At 38.2% G+C, this 16,195-nt stretch overlaps 1 protein-coding gene and 1 long non-coding RNA gene across 8 annotated transcripts in view; one reads left to right on the forward strand and one right to left on the reverse strand.

The window, feature by feature from the left end:
• Positions 1–16,195, forward strand: part of mpped2a (metallophosphoesterase domain containing 2a) — a 37,759-nt gene that overhangs the window by 2,915 nt on the left and 18,649 nt on the right. For all 7 annotated transcript variants that reach the window (XM_077622442.1, XM_077622425.1, XM_077622474.1 and 4 more), the window contains 2 exons: positions 10,321–10,502; positions 12,880–13,105. In XM_077622442.1, the coding sequence (XP_077478568.1) occupies positions 10,321–10,502; positions 12,880–13,105 (408 nt within the window). The remainder of the gene's footprint in view (positions 1–10,320; positions 10,503–12,879; positions 13,106–16,195) is intronic.
• The window catches only part of LOC144090737 (uncharacterized), a 61,801-nt gene continuing 45,644 nt past the window's right edge, over positions 39–16,195 (reverse strand). Inside the window, exon 4 of the long non-coding RNA XR_013305494.1 lies at positions 39–2,272. This is a non-coding gene — a long non-coding RNA (uncharacterized LOC144090737). The remainder of the gene's footprint in view (positions 2,273–16,195) is intronic.

Here is a 16,195-nt window from a genome sequence, read left to right on the forward strand (position 1 = left end):
AATCTTACAACAACAGAAAACTATAGTCTTTCGTCACAATTGAACGAAATGTTGCTTGTTGAAAGTGTCGAATGTTGCTTGAAGAAATTGTTGCAAATTGCTGCCTTAATCTAAATTCTGTTTTTCTTTTCATTTAATGGTCTTACTCAAACCTTCATATTTTGTCTCGTTACACTTAAATCTATTGTTGGTTCATTTTCATATTGTTTTGCAAATTATTTGTATCGTATGATCTTTTGAGTCACTTCATATAAATACCACGCAACTTGGAAGTGGACAAAAGGTGACACACTGATGTGGGCAAGTTAGAATTATCGAGATATTCCGAACTTGGGACTGTTCACATATTGCTCCCATCGTATTGTTTGGAATTCCTGTGAACTCTGAAAAGGGCTCCGGCACAGCAAGTGTTGGTCTCTCCAATGTGGAAAAGGAGACAAGGTCACATAGCAGTTTGTGTTATGTCACTCCCTTTTAATGGTTGACGTAAGGGGCAATAAATCAGGCCAAACACCTCAATTTGAATTAAGGGTAACCGTGCCGGACAGCACAGGGCACATTCTGGTGGGATGTCTTAGCCTGCTCAGACAATTTATTTCCTGATAAAATTTAGTTTCATACCTCTCTGATTCAAACTGACAGGTTTCGTCGCAGTTTCTTTTCGGTGTCGTAGTGTGTTTCATTTGAGCCTTTTAATGGAAGTATTGCACCAATGCACTGTGCGTTTCAATGGGTTTGACAAGATGCAAGGAAAATGGTATGGCATATGTGTGAATGTTTTCTGTGTAGGTGGAGGAAAGATGTACTGGAAGTGTTCTACATTTCACTAATTCGAACTGAATTAAAACAGTGTGGTCATGCAAATATTTCCAACGATGGACTTACCTGTGAAATGCCAATTTGGCTATTCAAAATTGTCCCTTAAAACACCTGGTGGCCTGATGAAGTTAACATAGCCTCAGTTTGGCATTTTGGCGGACAAAGCAAACACGCTCACGGGAGCCCGCCACATCAACAATTGTGCTTCAAATTTGTAGTTCACTTTTGAAAGAAATTACATTAAGTCATACAAGCCACTTTGTCCCCCTTAATAGAAATCAGTTAAATTGTCTGATTTCTCAATTTAACCTACTAAAATGTACTGACAATGATTTGAGATATTAATATTCCTTGTCAAATTCTCCTATTTGTTAAGCTGACTAAAGCCTGTTAAATCGTTCCTTATGATTGTTATCAAATCACTAAATCTCATTATATTTAATTAATATTGATACATTGACTGTTGATCTAGTTTACAATTTCAATCACTAATGTACTTTGATGAAAACTGTCACTCAGTCACTGTCCATTTAAGATTTCATGACCTAGCGCCAACAAATAAGATTGCTATTATTCGTTGTGACCAGTGTCTGTATTTTACTGCTTTGATATAGTAAATATTTTGAAAATGTTGTTTATTTTAAAAACTGTATTCCTGTTTCTTTGCTGCAATCTGGTGAAATTAGAGGATCCTGTTAGGAGGGGATGGGATAAGGCGTGGGGGCCTCTCGAGATACGCATTTGGATAAATGCATTAGACTGTTTCCTGGCTTTCACAGAGGCAGCAGTGTTTTATGCTGTCATTCTAAAACTCAGACTGGGAACCCCATGATCACAGGCACACACGCTGAGCCCATCCCCCTCTGTATTTAAATGCTTATAGAATACACACTCTGCACTAGAAAAGTAAAAGCGCATTCATATATGCGCCATAATGATCCAACTTGCTCTAAGTTCCTCTCTTGGTGCCTCCAAAGTATTTATGAATAAAAGAAAAAAGGAGGGAAAACAAAAACTCATGCGAGACAGTTTCTTCTCTTTTGAAATACAATCTCTCCTTCTGCCCCCCACTCCTTTCCTAGAGGGAGTATTTAGATTTTGTGATGGAGTACAGCAGTGCCTTTTTTGCAATGCAAAAAGTATGAAAAACACAAAAACATGCATGTCACAGTGGCAACAGCACTAATGCTCTGTAATGTGACCCTGAAGTCCACGGTCATTCCAGTCATCATTGGACGTCTGTCTGTGCCTGGAAGTGAGCGACAGACCGAGTGCAGGTCTGGTTTATTTTTCTGTGCAGACCCAATGTGTGAGTGTGTGTTTTCTTCTTGCTTCAGCCCCCTCGCCATCGTCTCGTGAAATGAAATGCTCAACAACTTGGAACATATGCTTCCAGTTGGGACAATAATGGCTTCCAATCCAATTTTAGTAGAATGTGGGCCAGACTGCAAGCCTAAAATACAAACGTACACAAAAAAAAGAAAGGAATTAGATCTCCAATCGTACAAGCCTTAAATCGAAACTATGACACCCAAAGGACAAAGGTTTGCCTTAAATTTTACTTAGGCTGACTGGTGTTAGAGTATACAGTTGCAATTTTCCTGGTAGATATTGCATTTTCATTTTAATTCACGATGATATTTAGCACTAGCAGTTTCCTTTCAAGCGATCAGAAGACAACACGTTTTGGTCTTTTAGACAAAGTAATCACTATAGCATAAATTGTACATGCATTGATCCAACACATTGATTCAATTAACCTTTCCCCGCCTCATTCTCACATTAGCACAATACCAACGCAACCTTATCTAGACTGGTTAGCTTGCTAAAATATTTGCACATCAACCAACATCCTAGCACATTTGGTTTACCATACTCCAAGACTAGATTGCTTCCTAACTCTAACTACTAATATCATCAAGGCTATGCATTATTGGCAATGGTTTGATCGACTGCAGCTAACATTTCTCTAACAGTTGGCCATGACATCTACTTTGTTCATTTTACCCGATCTGCAAAAGAATAACACAGTACTTAGACATCAGCTTGTGCTACTGTATTCACATTCCACAGATTTACAATGAATAGATTATGTTACCTTGACTTCAATCCTATTTGTAACATCTAAAAGGGCTGAAAAGAATTGAGTTTTGGGTTGAACGGTTACCTGAAATATTTTTTCAAAGGAAATACCCTCCTACGCTGCATGGCTGCCTCTGATAAGAAATATATACTATACTAAAACTGCCATATTTATTACCTCAGCACTGCAATCATTCCTACTGTATGTATGTATGTACTGTGTATACATAGACATACAGACAGAGCGAGAGAGAAAAGAAAGAAGTGGAATGTTATGCTATTCCCAAGTAAATCACCTGAACCGAATCCAATTGAACATTCACTTACTGAATATACCACAGAAGAAAAATCATCCCAAGGAACAGCAACTGAATATATTTTCAGAATACATAGAGGTCTGGCAGTGCTTCACCAGCGATGAAATCCAGTATTTGATGATGTTCATGCATTCCAGACGTTAGGCTGTGTGCAAGTATTATAAAGTAAAACTCCAAAAATGGCTGGCACCAACAGAGACAAGTGTAATTGATACCTGATTCATCTGATTTGAATGCAAATACTCTTGACTGCGTTAACAGTGATAATGTAAAGATGAGGAAGAATGTGTCAATGTCCCAATATTTGAAGACATGAATCTAGTTGGCCATGCTCTGTTACCACATGCAGCATTTTATTAAATAGTAATACACATTGGAAAAACCTGTTGATGCACTAACAAATCTTAGTAGTAATCTAACTTATCTATTTTATCAACCAGAACAAAGGACATTTATACTATAACGCTGTGGGCTCTATTACAGACAAGCAATAGAACTGGCATATGATGTTATTATGCTGCCAAAAACAAGTTGTTTCTAAATCTCTAATTCCATAATGGTAATTAATATTCGGTAAAACAATGGGTAGATCAAGTCAAACTTTTATAGATCACTGCTTTGTATAGGATGTGGTGTTTGTATAAGTGGGGAGGAACTTTTGTAACTGAAGAAGTCTTGGTTAACACCACCATCACACCTGACCCGCTTCAACATCCAAAAAGTGTTATGTAAACAAAGATGCCTGTAGTATAGAAAATACTGCGCACGAAATTAAATTGTCTTCGAGGCTAAATTTCATTGGGGCTCTTTTTGTGGTGCTTGAAAACTGCAAGTGCAACTAGGATTTGGTTTTGCCAATAGATGTTGAAATGTTTATTTTAATTTTTAGCAGATGTAAACTATTAGGTGATTTTTCACCTGGTTTACATAAAGGTTACACAAAAATATTGGCATTAACAAAAATCTGAATTGGCTATCACGTCCCGCGGAGTAAATGGAGCTTTAATTATCATTTGGTGCATTTCAATTCCTCATGTTTTGCACAATTTTTCTGTAAGCCTAAGTTTGGAGTAAAAATCCTAGATTTTCTTTATATATTATATGCTTTTATAAATAGATGCCTAATATCTAATACCTATTTGTTATCTCCTCACACTGTATATGGCCCAGTTCCCCACAATCACGTAAAGAATGCACCCTGTACTTAGTTACATATTGTCCTATGTTAAGCCAGGCAAATCTTTTGATTTATTTTATTAATCATCAGATAGAGCTCCCAGTTCATCATGATGCCAGTTTTGTGTCCCACCTACTGAATATATATCACCACATATTGGTGTTTATGAACAAAAACTGCATGACTAACTTTACCTTGGTAATTTTTACTTATTTTGTAATCAATATATGTACGTAAATTTTATAATGCGTACAATATTTTCATGCTAGTCCAAATCTATATATATATACATAAGGTGTATAGCCATGGAATTCACGTCATGCTCGTCTTTAGAATATTCCTCCCATCAGCCCTGCAGCTATGCAGACTGTCAGTAGCACAATTAAGGCCTGTGCCATAATGAATGGGGTATTAGCAGGAGCAATTTATTTCCCAACGTAGTGCCGGAAGGTTTTCCCAGTGCCGATTTCCCAACATGGGGCGCTTTGTGTGCTACACTTGTCCATAACGGCAGGAATAACAAGAGGCATGATGACAACTCATGCTGGCTGAACAAATGAAGAATAGAAAGGGGGCCTCAAGGCAGAGCTCTATCATATCCTCTTTAAATCATTAGAACATTTTTGCAGTTTCCTTGTGTGTTATTGTCATCTTTTTAATTGACCCACAGCTACTTCATTCTTGTGCATTTTGCACCGAACTCTTTTGGGGGTTTCTTGTTTTGCTTGTACTTGTGCGTCACCTTTGCCGCTTCCACTTCGCTTGTGCATACCCACCTCCAGTTGCCATCCCCCCATCCTTTATTCCTGTGTTCATTTTGTTCTTCTGAAGTTTATTGAATTAGCTCAGACAGCTGAAACGCACAAGATAAGAAAGGCGGGCTCTGTGCTTCTCCCTGAGAAATGCTTTTGCACTGAGGTTGAGTGAGTGGCATGTTTGGGGCCGAGTCAATTGAATGGGGAGGGGGGGACTGATGCTGAGGTTGTGGAACCAGGAAATTGGCAATGTTATTTGATATTTTTACGAAGTGACATCAAAAATATAATGTCAGTAAAACAGTGACATACATTAAAAGGATAATAATTGTTATTGTGCTTTTCTGTACACATTCTTTACTAGTTCTTTTTTATTAACCAAACCAATTTCACATTTACTAAGAGCAAGTGTGCATTAACCAGATGTTCTGATTGTCTTTCGCATCCTTATCTCTCTCTTAATCCAAAATGTACGATTGATTTTCTGACATAAAAGGACAGAAGCTTACAATTATTTAAAAAATAAGCAGTATGCCACTATATAATAATTGCCTAAAATGGCTATGTCTTAAGGCTTATGGCTTAAGACAAGTGTACCTATGATAAAAAATAAGACATTGAAAAAATAAATTACTAACTTTTTATCTTTTGTAACAAGGTAAGCATTTATAAACACTGGACACCAAATGATTTTTTGTCCCTTTGTGTATTTTGTATTTTAAACACATTTATATACGAGCTAAGGACAGATAAGAACAAATTAATTTCCGTGAAATTTTAGGTTCATGTTCATGGTAAATTTTGTGCTTTGGAGTACCTGAGAAATGCCAGTAGTGACAACACTGAAGGTGTTGCAAAATAATTGATTCTGCAATAAATCGCAATTTCATGATTATTCAGGAAATTGTAATTTTTTGAGTTGTTGTTTTTTTACTTCATTATTGTCATATATCTGATGTAAAAAATGTTGAGTTCGTTTACATTTTTAGGCAATGGATTCTCCATCATTTGTGCGTACTTCACTTCTCATAATCAGTGTGCACGAATCCCAGTGCAGACATATTGATGGATCACGGATTTATATGTCAAATCTGTGTACACATTGATTAAAGCACAAATTTGATGGCACGTGCCGTTAGTGAAAGGGAGCCAGTGCTAAATTCACTTTACGTATAATATTGTTACTTCAGACACCACAATAGGTTCAGATTTTTAATTCTTTTGACCTTAATTGCTTAATTATTATTTGGTGGCTATACCTGTGTGAATGAATATGTAAAATAAGCATTTAAGTAGCAAAGCAATCAGCATTGTAGAATTGGCTGTGTTGAAACTACATTATAAGTAACTCATGCTCTGTTTCTGTGATGTTCCGGGATCAAGTCATTGTACAACTTGATCCTATTTATCACAATAGAAAGGGTCATCTTTAGTTGACTAGTAGTCTATTTTAACATCCCCCTTTTGACCCCAGTGGCATTAGATGCCTGCTTGGCGTATTGATGAAAACTCATTAGCAGGATTAAACCATTAGCATGAAGGGACTGGGAGTGAAAATCCCAGGTGTAGGAGGCAAATCAAAAAACAGTGGATGGCAGGGGTTGAGATGGAAAGTTTGCAAGGATTCTGATAGGCAGGTGCCTTTTTAGATGATTTGTCTATCTTGGCCAGTAAATAGGCAGTTATCAAACCCATAATTGATACACTGGGAGTACCAAAAGTCATTTCATTCAAACCAAAACCCTTTTGAATGTTTATAAAATGCAAACAAATGAGCAGAATTAAAAATTATTAGTCATTACTGAGGTTTCCCTACCAGTAATAACACTTCAACTGTGTAGGGTTTCATTACTCAATTTCCGTCTCTCCATTATGCTTATGCTTTGAATATTATGACAGTGTAATTGTGTACTTTAAACAACTTTACTTTCATATAAACAGAATGAGTTACTACTAACATATTTTCCCTATGACCTTCATTAAAATTGTAGATTGAAAAGAAATGCACAATACGTGTGTAGTCAGTGCGCAAGCACTAGCCAGTGCCTGAAGACGCTGGAGAGTTATCGGCAGAACTTGTGCATGGCAAAACAGTGCAATCAATCATAGTTCTTATGTGGCTTCTTAGCAAGCTCAGTGAGTCAGAGAGTGACAGAGATGTTGACCTCCTTATCTACTGCCAGTTTAATGTCACATTTTAAGGAGCGAGCTCATGCCGAACTATGACCTTGTTTGCTTGTGTATTTTTCTAAAGGCCAGGGAGCCAAGTGTTCTCAGTCAAATTAAATATCCTACTGTAGACAGCTAAAGGCTCCCCTCTCCCAAGTACGAACTGATACAGTAAAAGAAATTAAACCAATCCAATATTTCTTTTCGTTTCCTTTGAATTGGTTGAGATGTTTGGTTTACAGTTTTCAAGCATGCAAATTGGGAGATGGGAAAACAACTCTAGCATGACAATAAAAAAAATTACCAGATACAGGAAGTGTATTTACACTTGGGAGGGTTGGTTTTCTTTTTTTCATACCTTGAAACCAAAGGTTCAATTCAATTCAATTCAATGCATACGAAATATTCAGGTGCTACTGTGTGCAGTTCTGCATTTGTCTTTCGTGTTCCATGACCAACACTGTCAAATCCTGCAAAATTATCTAATATATACGCACTACAGACTACCAAATTTAATCAGCCGCTACCCTCCAACAGTATTTCCTACTCTTCAGGCTTGGCATTTTTTTAAGTGTGTATTTTATATTGCACCCACTAATTTAGGACGCAAATACTAGTATCTTTGAATCCTCTATCTTATTCTCCTCCCAGATATTCAATCCTGAGAATTGGCCCGTAAATCCGTGTACATGATTTGTTTCTAAATACAACATCTAATGTGTTTGAAGTGTATAGACTGAGAACTGTTTAGTACCTGATTTGCCGATCTATAGCATTAAATACTTTTATATCTCCTCAGTCTGCCCCTTTAAGAAGGGCTGGGCTAAAATTGGAGCTTGGTGACACCAACAGAACTCAGAATCCTCCTCACAAATTAGGACTGAGCGCCATTATTGCTTGCTCGGCGCAATTGCAAATTAATTTCTGACATTAACTTGGCCCATTTCTACTAGTACAATGCACAGTTAACCATCAAACTATCTCTACAACCCATTTTCTGGGCAACTGTTTCTCTGCCTTGTATAACCACGTGCAGTAAAACGGATGGATGCGCCGTGTCAGTGTTTACTCGCTGGCCACTTGCGTGTTGTTGCATAGAGATCCGTACACAGTAAGGACAAAATCATCTAGCACACCTGGGTCATCGTGCAACCGACTCTGGCTGCACCACAGTTTGGTTGCAGTTTTGCCAATGGTCATCTGACTTTGTCAATTTTCTGCATTCCCCCCCCCCCCCCCCCCCCCCCCCCCCCCCCCCCCCCCCCCAAAAAAAAATCTGTGCATTGCAAAATGTGCATTTTTGACTAAGTGAGTCACTCAAATGAGTCTTTTGGGCCAGAACAAACCGAATGACATGAAGGCAGCTATCAATGGTAGCAGCTATTAGACCTGTGTAGTGGCACAGGTAAACATCTGCCATCCCAGTGTGCATTGATGCAGTAATTCATGCAAAGGGAACCCTAAGCAATTGTTTGAATCATTTGTTCTTCAAACATGTTTTATTTTTTTAGTCTTATATGACATTCAAGTTTTTAGAGATACTGAATTTTAGGTTTTCGTCATCTTTAAGCCTTAATTATCAAAACTACAAGGAATAAAACCTTGAAATCAATCACTGTGTAATGCATTCATATAAAATAGCAACTTCTCTGTCAACAAATCTTGAACTTTCCACCATTTCCTCATTTCAACGGATGCACTTTAACTGTATGTTTCCAGTCACCTGATCTCAAACAAATTCAGAACATGTGCATTTTAAGCATCAGAATGCACACCATCACCAACTAATACTCATTTAAATTCCAGAAACATGTTGGGAAGCAAGGAAATTCAAACCTTAGTTTTCTTTGCATTAATAATTCTGTCACAGCTATCAAATACAATGTACTGTAAACAAACACAGATTGTTGTTGTAGAATGCACAATTACGCCAGAGAAGTGGCCAGTTTGTCTTCAGGTTGGACTATTATTGACATGACCTAGCAGACGATTGAAAAACAGAACAATAGATTCTATGCAATTTGTGCAGCCCTTCATCATGTTGTATTCTGAGCCATACAAAACAGGATCTCTGATTAGCTCTTACAAATACTGTCACCTATTTTCTGCAAAAATTCTTTTGTGTAGCGGTGTTTGTTTTCCATCTCTGCTAATCATGTCTACCCTAGCCTTTTGATTCCATCAGTCTCTTTTGCCAATAGCCGTGCCATTTTTGTTCTTGCATGCATGTTAACTGCCTGTATACACACATATGCGTTTGTCAGTTCAAAGATTGCAGCGTTGATTATATGCTTTATGTTGTCAACTAAGTGACATCCATTCTAATGAAATAATGGACTTGTGGCAGACTGGTGCAGGACTGCACACTGTAGATGTCAATTACATTCTGTGACTGTCTTTCTATTTGATAAAGAAGACTTTTCTCCTATTTAAATGACATTTTCACATTGAACAAACATTTTTGAAAAAAGGCATAGTTTCCATGCACATTTCAGGCTAAGTGCTTTTTTTCCTTAGAAAGTGAATAGAAAGAACATTAATGCACCAGCACTTTAGCCCTCCTACCACAAAGCAGCGGCAGCCCTCCTTTTGTGCTTCAATCAACACAACGATGGTTGTCTTCCTTTACGAATGACACATATTTCACTGTTTTAATGTCTCCTATTTTGCAGATGGCTTCTTTTTTCTTGTCAACTCACCTTGCATACAGAATATTTCCATCAAATGTTGTACTGAAAAATTCTATCGATTCTACTAATGGCATTTTTTGCTAAGGAGCATTGTGTAACCATGGTAGAGCAGTAGGACTCTAAAGAATCTTTAGTAAATAATATCCTAATTATAAGACATCTGATTCAATGTAATACACCCAAACACCAATCCAACTATTATATATATCGATAACTATATATCTGTATAATATATGTATTATTTTGAAGGGTATGTTCAAGGCACTTATAAAGTAACACTCTTTGACATTCTCAATTCTCTATTCTTTCAGGGTGGATCCAATTCCCTATGACACTCCAAAGCCAGCCGGCCACACCAGATTTGTGTGCGTGTCAGACACACACTCACGTACAGATGGCATTCAGATGCCTTATGGTGATGTGCTGCTGCATATGGGGGACTTCACGGAGCTTGGCCTGCCCTCTGAGGTCAAGAAGTTTAACGACTGGCTAGGTACTAAGTTGCTTCAACACTCTTAATCATAACCATATACTGCATTAATTGTTTGCCTACATGAACAGGTTTTTATGTCTACTATATATGTCTATGGAAACACTGTTGTGGTACAAGCACAAGTCACATCGCACACATAACAAGGGCAGACCACACAATGAACCCGCCATCCTGCCTGCATGACCTCACAACTGGTGTGCTTAAGTGTCTAGTTTAACCTTTGCGACCTAACACCCTGGATCAGTTAACATTTGACCTTTATCACTGACCACAAGGTGTATAAGGGACTATGTCTGTGTTTGGCTGCCCATATAAATGTTACGCATATATTTTTGCTAGTTTTTGAATATTTCAAAATGATTAACTTGCCACATTGAAGTTGTCATGCTATTGTTTTCAGTAATTTCTTTAATTTGCGTGAACATTTGTTTTTGGTGTGTTTTAATGGAAATTCTATCGTGCAAGATTTACTTAACCTTAGAGCACAACTGACCACGAACCGACCAAACTAAAGAAGAAAATAGTCTTAATATGGGACATTTACATAGAGGTGTGCTAGACAGAAACTTATAATTGAGCAAGTTTTCTTAAGACTACTCCTAGCCAAGGGAAGAATCTATAGGAACTCAAAAGTGTTCATTATGACGTGTTTTTTGTTTGTTTTGTTTACAAGAAAACATGAAGCTTGTTTTTCTACAAAAAATAAAGAAATTGGGGCTTTCTTATCCAAGCTCCAGGGTTTTAATGAAAAGAAAATTGTAGTGGCTTTGAGTCTGTAATTAATGTTAATGGTGTCTGTGCGCCTTGCGGTTGGTTGGCAACCAATAAGGGTTATACTATATATCCTGCCCATTGTTAGCTGGGATAGGCTTCAGTACAGCCATGACCCTTGTGAGGATAATCCAGCTCAAAAGATGATGTTTAAAAATATTTACATATGTCAACATTAGTGCACGATTAAATATATGTCAGTCATGTAAACACTTTTTTTCAGCAAAAATATTTGGAAATTACATTTGCATTATTTTTTTCCATCTTTAACTTTGCTACTTCAACAAAAAAATATGGTTAAACCTGAGAGGCTTTTGAAAGACTTTTCTGAAAAAGTGCATCCAATTTTTATGAAAAGCCATCACAGTGAAATAACAAAAAATATACAATTACAACATGTAAAAGCCAAGAAACCAAACTTGTTTGTAAATCACATGCATAACATCTGTATATACTTAGAGAGCATGCATAAAAATGAAGAATATTAGAAGAAAAGAGAAGGACTGATCAAAAAGAAACTTGCAGAAGGGTGATGAAGGCCAGATCCTTTGGTTGAGCGCTCAATCGGCTAGAATAAAGTAGTAAGTTAGTTTTGTGCTGCCGAGAGGGAGCAGGGACAAATCACCAAGACAGAGAAGCACAAAAAGGTCACTGGAGACGTTGACTGATGAGGAGATGAGAATAGTAATAGATGTTCATCACTATAAAGTTCAGGTTCATGTGTTGCCAGCCGCCCAGTGTCTGCTAAGATGGATAGTGGTCTACTGTGGTCAAGCAGAACTATTAGATGTGCTTGTAACCTCTATGACTGTGTGTTAGAGCTACCAGGGACAGACAGCCTATTCACAAGGAATACATTTTATTTCAACTGTTAAGTGTACTATTGTACATTTCCTTCTTTAATTGAATCCAATATTAAAACACCAGAAACAGCATGCAAGTGCACATAACTAAAACATAGGTATGCAATGATAGGAAGCTTTTCCTCTCAATGAATGCTGGTTTATTCAATCATTCATTCATTTTCTGAACCGCTTATCCTCACAAGGGTCGCAGGGAGATTAACCACGGATAGTGAGTCACATTTGAGAAAGATGGAAATCCACTTTGTGCTGCAACAAAAGGACCCTATGCTAGTGCCGAACAAATTTTCAAACACGTGGGATCTGTCTGATGCTTAATTCCATTATAGAAGAATTAATTATTTTTAAAATCTCAGACTGCCTCAAATAACACAAATGGGAATTGTGTTGTCCGGCTCCCTCAAGTGACAGGCCGCTGCAGATGAAAGATGTAACTCAGCCTGTTGATGTTAAATTGGTTAATAAATGTATTCATGGTCAATTTAAATGTTTTTGTTTAAACCATAAGTAAAGACAGACATAGACACATGCAGTTCGTTAGTCAAGTGGGGCATATATATGGATTTTCTTAAATTTAAGTGCTGCTTATAGTCAGGTGGTGTATGTGCAGAAATTTTGGTAATTATCCTTTTAAACTGGCGCATTCCTGTGCAACAAATGACATAACTGAACTAGAATGGGAAGAGTTTACTACGCTTAAGATTTGGGGCTGTAGCTCACCAATTAATTTGTGTTTGTCTCAGGTGGCCTACCTTATGAGTTTAAGGTGGTAATCGCCGGTAACCACGAGCTGACCTTTGATAAGGACTTCATGGCTGAATTAGTCAAGCAGGATTACTACCGTTTCCCTTCAGTCTCCAAACTCAAACCAGAGGACTTTGACAATGTCCAGTCGCTCCTCACAAACTGTGTGTACCTACAGGATTCGGACGTCACTATTAAGGGATTCCGGATATACGGCACGCCATGGTAAGACCAAAGACTCTTAACCTTTTTATTAGTGGACTAAAGCCATCCTTGCCATTTCTTCTTTTCATCTTCACTGACTCAAATTTACTTTCAGTAGTGTTTAAATACCCTAAGTGGTGGAAGAGGGTGCTCACCCCTCTGTCAATGTTTGGCCGTGTTCCAGCTCCCCTCCCTGCTTTTTTATTCTATACGCTCTATCAGGGGCCTCACTTACATGAAAGATGCTATTCCCAGCTCGTGCATTCCTTTATGAGCTCAGGACCTTTGCCTGTACTCAAGGTTTACATTACACTTGTGTTTTGACAAATAGTTAAGTGATACGCATGGTACCGGGACACACTGCCAATCACCTCTCAAATGGAAAGTAAATTGAAAGGCAGTCTGTTTGTCGCTAGAATGTTGGAAGCAGCATGCAATAAACTTGGCTATGAGCTGTGTTAAAATAAGAACTGTTTGCGAGGGGAACAAGAATTGCAAAGCATAGCATTACCAGCACTAAATAAAATATTGTTCTTATGTTAATCAGGTAAGTTCTGCAACATGATTTCTGTTTAATTTCACAGTTGACAACGCTGCAAATAATTTTGCTTTCTGATAAACAAATTAGATAAAACATTCTGATTGAAAGAAAGAAAATGTAGAAAAACTTAAATCTATTTAAGCCACTTCAAGATGTTTATAAATTATTTTACGTGCATTTTTGGTACAATTTTAATTTGGAAAATCAAAACAGGTGTTATTGTGTTTGCGCGATATAAGTTGAGTATGTGTGATGGCTCATTATTATCCAAATGAAAGAACCTTCAATTTGAACCTGCATGGCTTCTTTGTTGTGCTCAGGGCTTTAGTACTGTCTTCTCAGTGGTTCTCACAAGTCTTGTCCAGGCTTAAAATAAACATGTAGGTCATCCTTTTGCGGTTATAATTAGCAGGGCTGGCGCCTTGCCTGAGAAAGAGTAGAGTATTTAGTTGAAGAGTGGGTCATATCCAAGTGTTTTACCATCATCACAGCAACAGGAAAATGAGATTACTCCTCTTTTTTGGCCATCCTTCCACCTTTTCTTCCTTGTGTTTGAAAGGCAGGATGTTGCCTTTCCTCCCTTGTGGGTGTTTAGTGTGAGGGCTGGTAAGTGTCTGTTGTGACAGCTGGGAGTCTCGTGAGAGGCGTCATGGACAGCTTGGCCACCCCCTGCTTACCCCTCCTTGCCATCTACACCTCCTTCACACCCATATGCCACAGTGGCCTAAGGTCAGGCCTGCTTGTCCGTTGTGAAGTCTCACTTAGCCACGTAGTGACCTATCACTTCATCAGAAGCTCACCATATCACCGCCTGGGTGGTCGAACTCCACCGTGTCCTCTTCTTATGCCAGAAAGTCTAGTGTCAATTTAACCTTTGTTGATAGTCAACTCAGCTGCTTTTACGGCTGTTTTTTTCCATACACTCATAATTTCATTTTTCTACATTTTATTCGAATTAAAATATAAACCATTTTATCATTTTCTTGTTTTGGGGGCATTGTGTGCAGCGCAAGAACAGCCTTCTAATCAATGCGAGATTCAAGAACGACAATAAAAATACATGCTTTGAATGAGTATTCAATGGGGGAGAATGAAAGATGTTTTGATTTTGAGCATAGTAGGGACTGTTAGCCTATATTTTACAAATTTCAGTCATTCGGTCCGTTCAAAGCTCAAGATATTATCTAGCCGAAATGTCCACCAAACAACCATAGTTATATATTGTGTTCTGGTAGCAATCAGTAGTTAATTTTCTGCAATATCACAAGTTTACAGGTGTGATAAACACCTGGTTATTAGTGGACTCACTTGTGGATGTGGGTCTTGCACAGTGCTCCTCATTAACAAAGCACACAGCAAAACCCATTTGGAGATGAGCAAGCTTCAGTGTTTAAATAGTTGTTTGCGGTTATTGGGAACTTTGACAGAAGAAGGAAATACTTTTCTACACAAGGATATATGGTGTGCCTTCCATTTACCTCCAAAGTTAGAGATGGTAATAACGTCACAAGCCTTCCGGTTACCAAGTTGGAAAAAAGATGACCTAAACAAATGCTATTCTTGTCCAAGCCAAGAGTAAAAATACTCCTGAACAAATGCCGGGACCCCAGGAAGTGGTGCTGACCATAGATGTGAAAGCACGATCGCCTGGCCATTCTGGCAGTAGCATAGTGTTCCTCCTATGTGATGTTTGTATCAAAAGTAATGAATGGTACACACATAAATGAGGTTGTTGGAGCCCTCTGTTAATGAAAGTAAACCCTGTAATGGCCACTAAACTCACTTGAAATATATATTCTGTAAATTAAATATGGGTACTCATATTTTAAAATTTGGTTGCGTTTCGAGGCAATCAAACCATCTCTAACTGTCAATGAGACCTCTGCACAGGTTAAGATGTATTTAGGCCCACTGCTCATGAGCAAATTGCTCCAGTTTTCTCAGTCGCAGGGTGTCTTCTCCATAAGGCATGTTTTAGTGTTCTTTTATTCTGTTATTCGTCTTTGGTTCTTCTATTTTTTTGGTATGCTTAGTGTTTATAGGGCGGCCCGCCGGATAGTGGTTAGTTGTTCGGTCCACCTGTGTGGAGATTGCATGTTCTCCCCAGGCCCGCATGGGTTTCCTTTGGGTACTCTGGTTTAATCCTACATTCCAAAAACATGCATGGTAGACTGATTGAACACTCTAAATTCCCCCTAAGTATGGATGTGAGTGTGCATGGTTGTTCGTCTCCTTGTGCCCTGCAATCGGCTTGCCACCAATTCAGGTTGTCCCCCGACTCTGGCCCGAAGTCAGCTGGGATATGCTCAACCACCCCCGTGACCCTAATGAGAATAAAGTGGTTCAGAAAATGAATTAATTAATGTTTATATCTGTAAGCATAACTCATAACAAAGACCTCATATGTCTATATATATTTCATATGTCTAAAAGTCATTCTCCCAGAAGCTTTTTGGCTTGCAGGGTTTGTGAAAGAGATAATACTGGAGCTTTCTGGTAAGGCACATTACCATATTTTGCTGTTTAAGCCGGGTATATTAAATGGCGCACAAACGGGAGGCTCAAAAAAG

Source organism: Stigmatopora argus, chromosome 2 (genome assembly GCF_051989625.1).
Source record: "Stigmatopora argus isolate UIUO_Sarg chromosome 2, RoL_Sarg_1.0, whole genome shotgun sequence".
Lineage (NCBI taxonomy): Eukaryota > Metazoa > Chordata > Actinopteri > Syngnathiformes > Syngnathidae > Stigmatopora > Stigmatopora argus.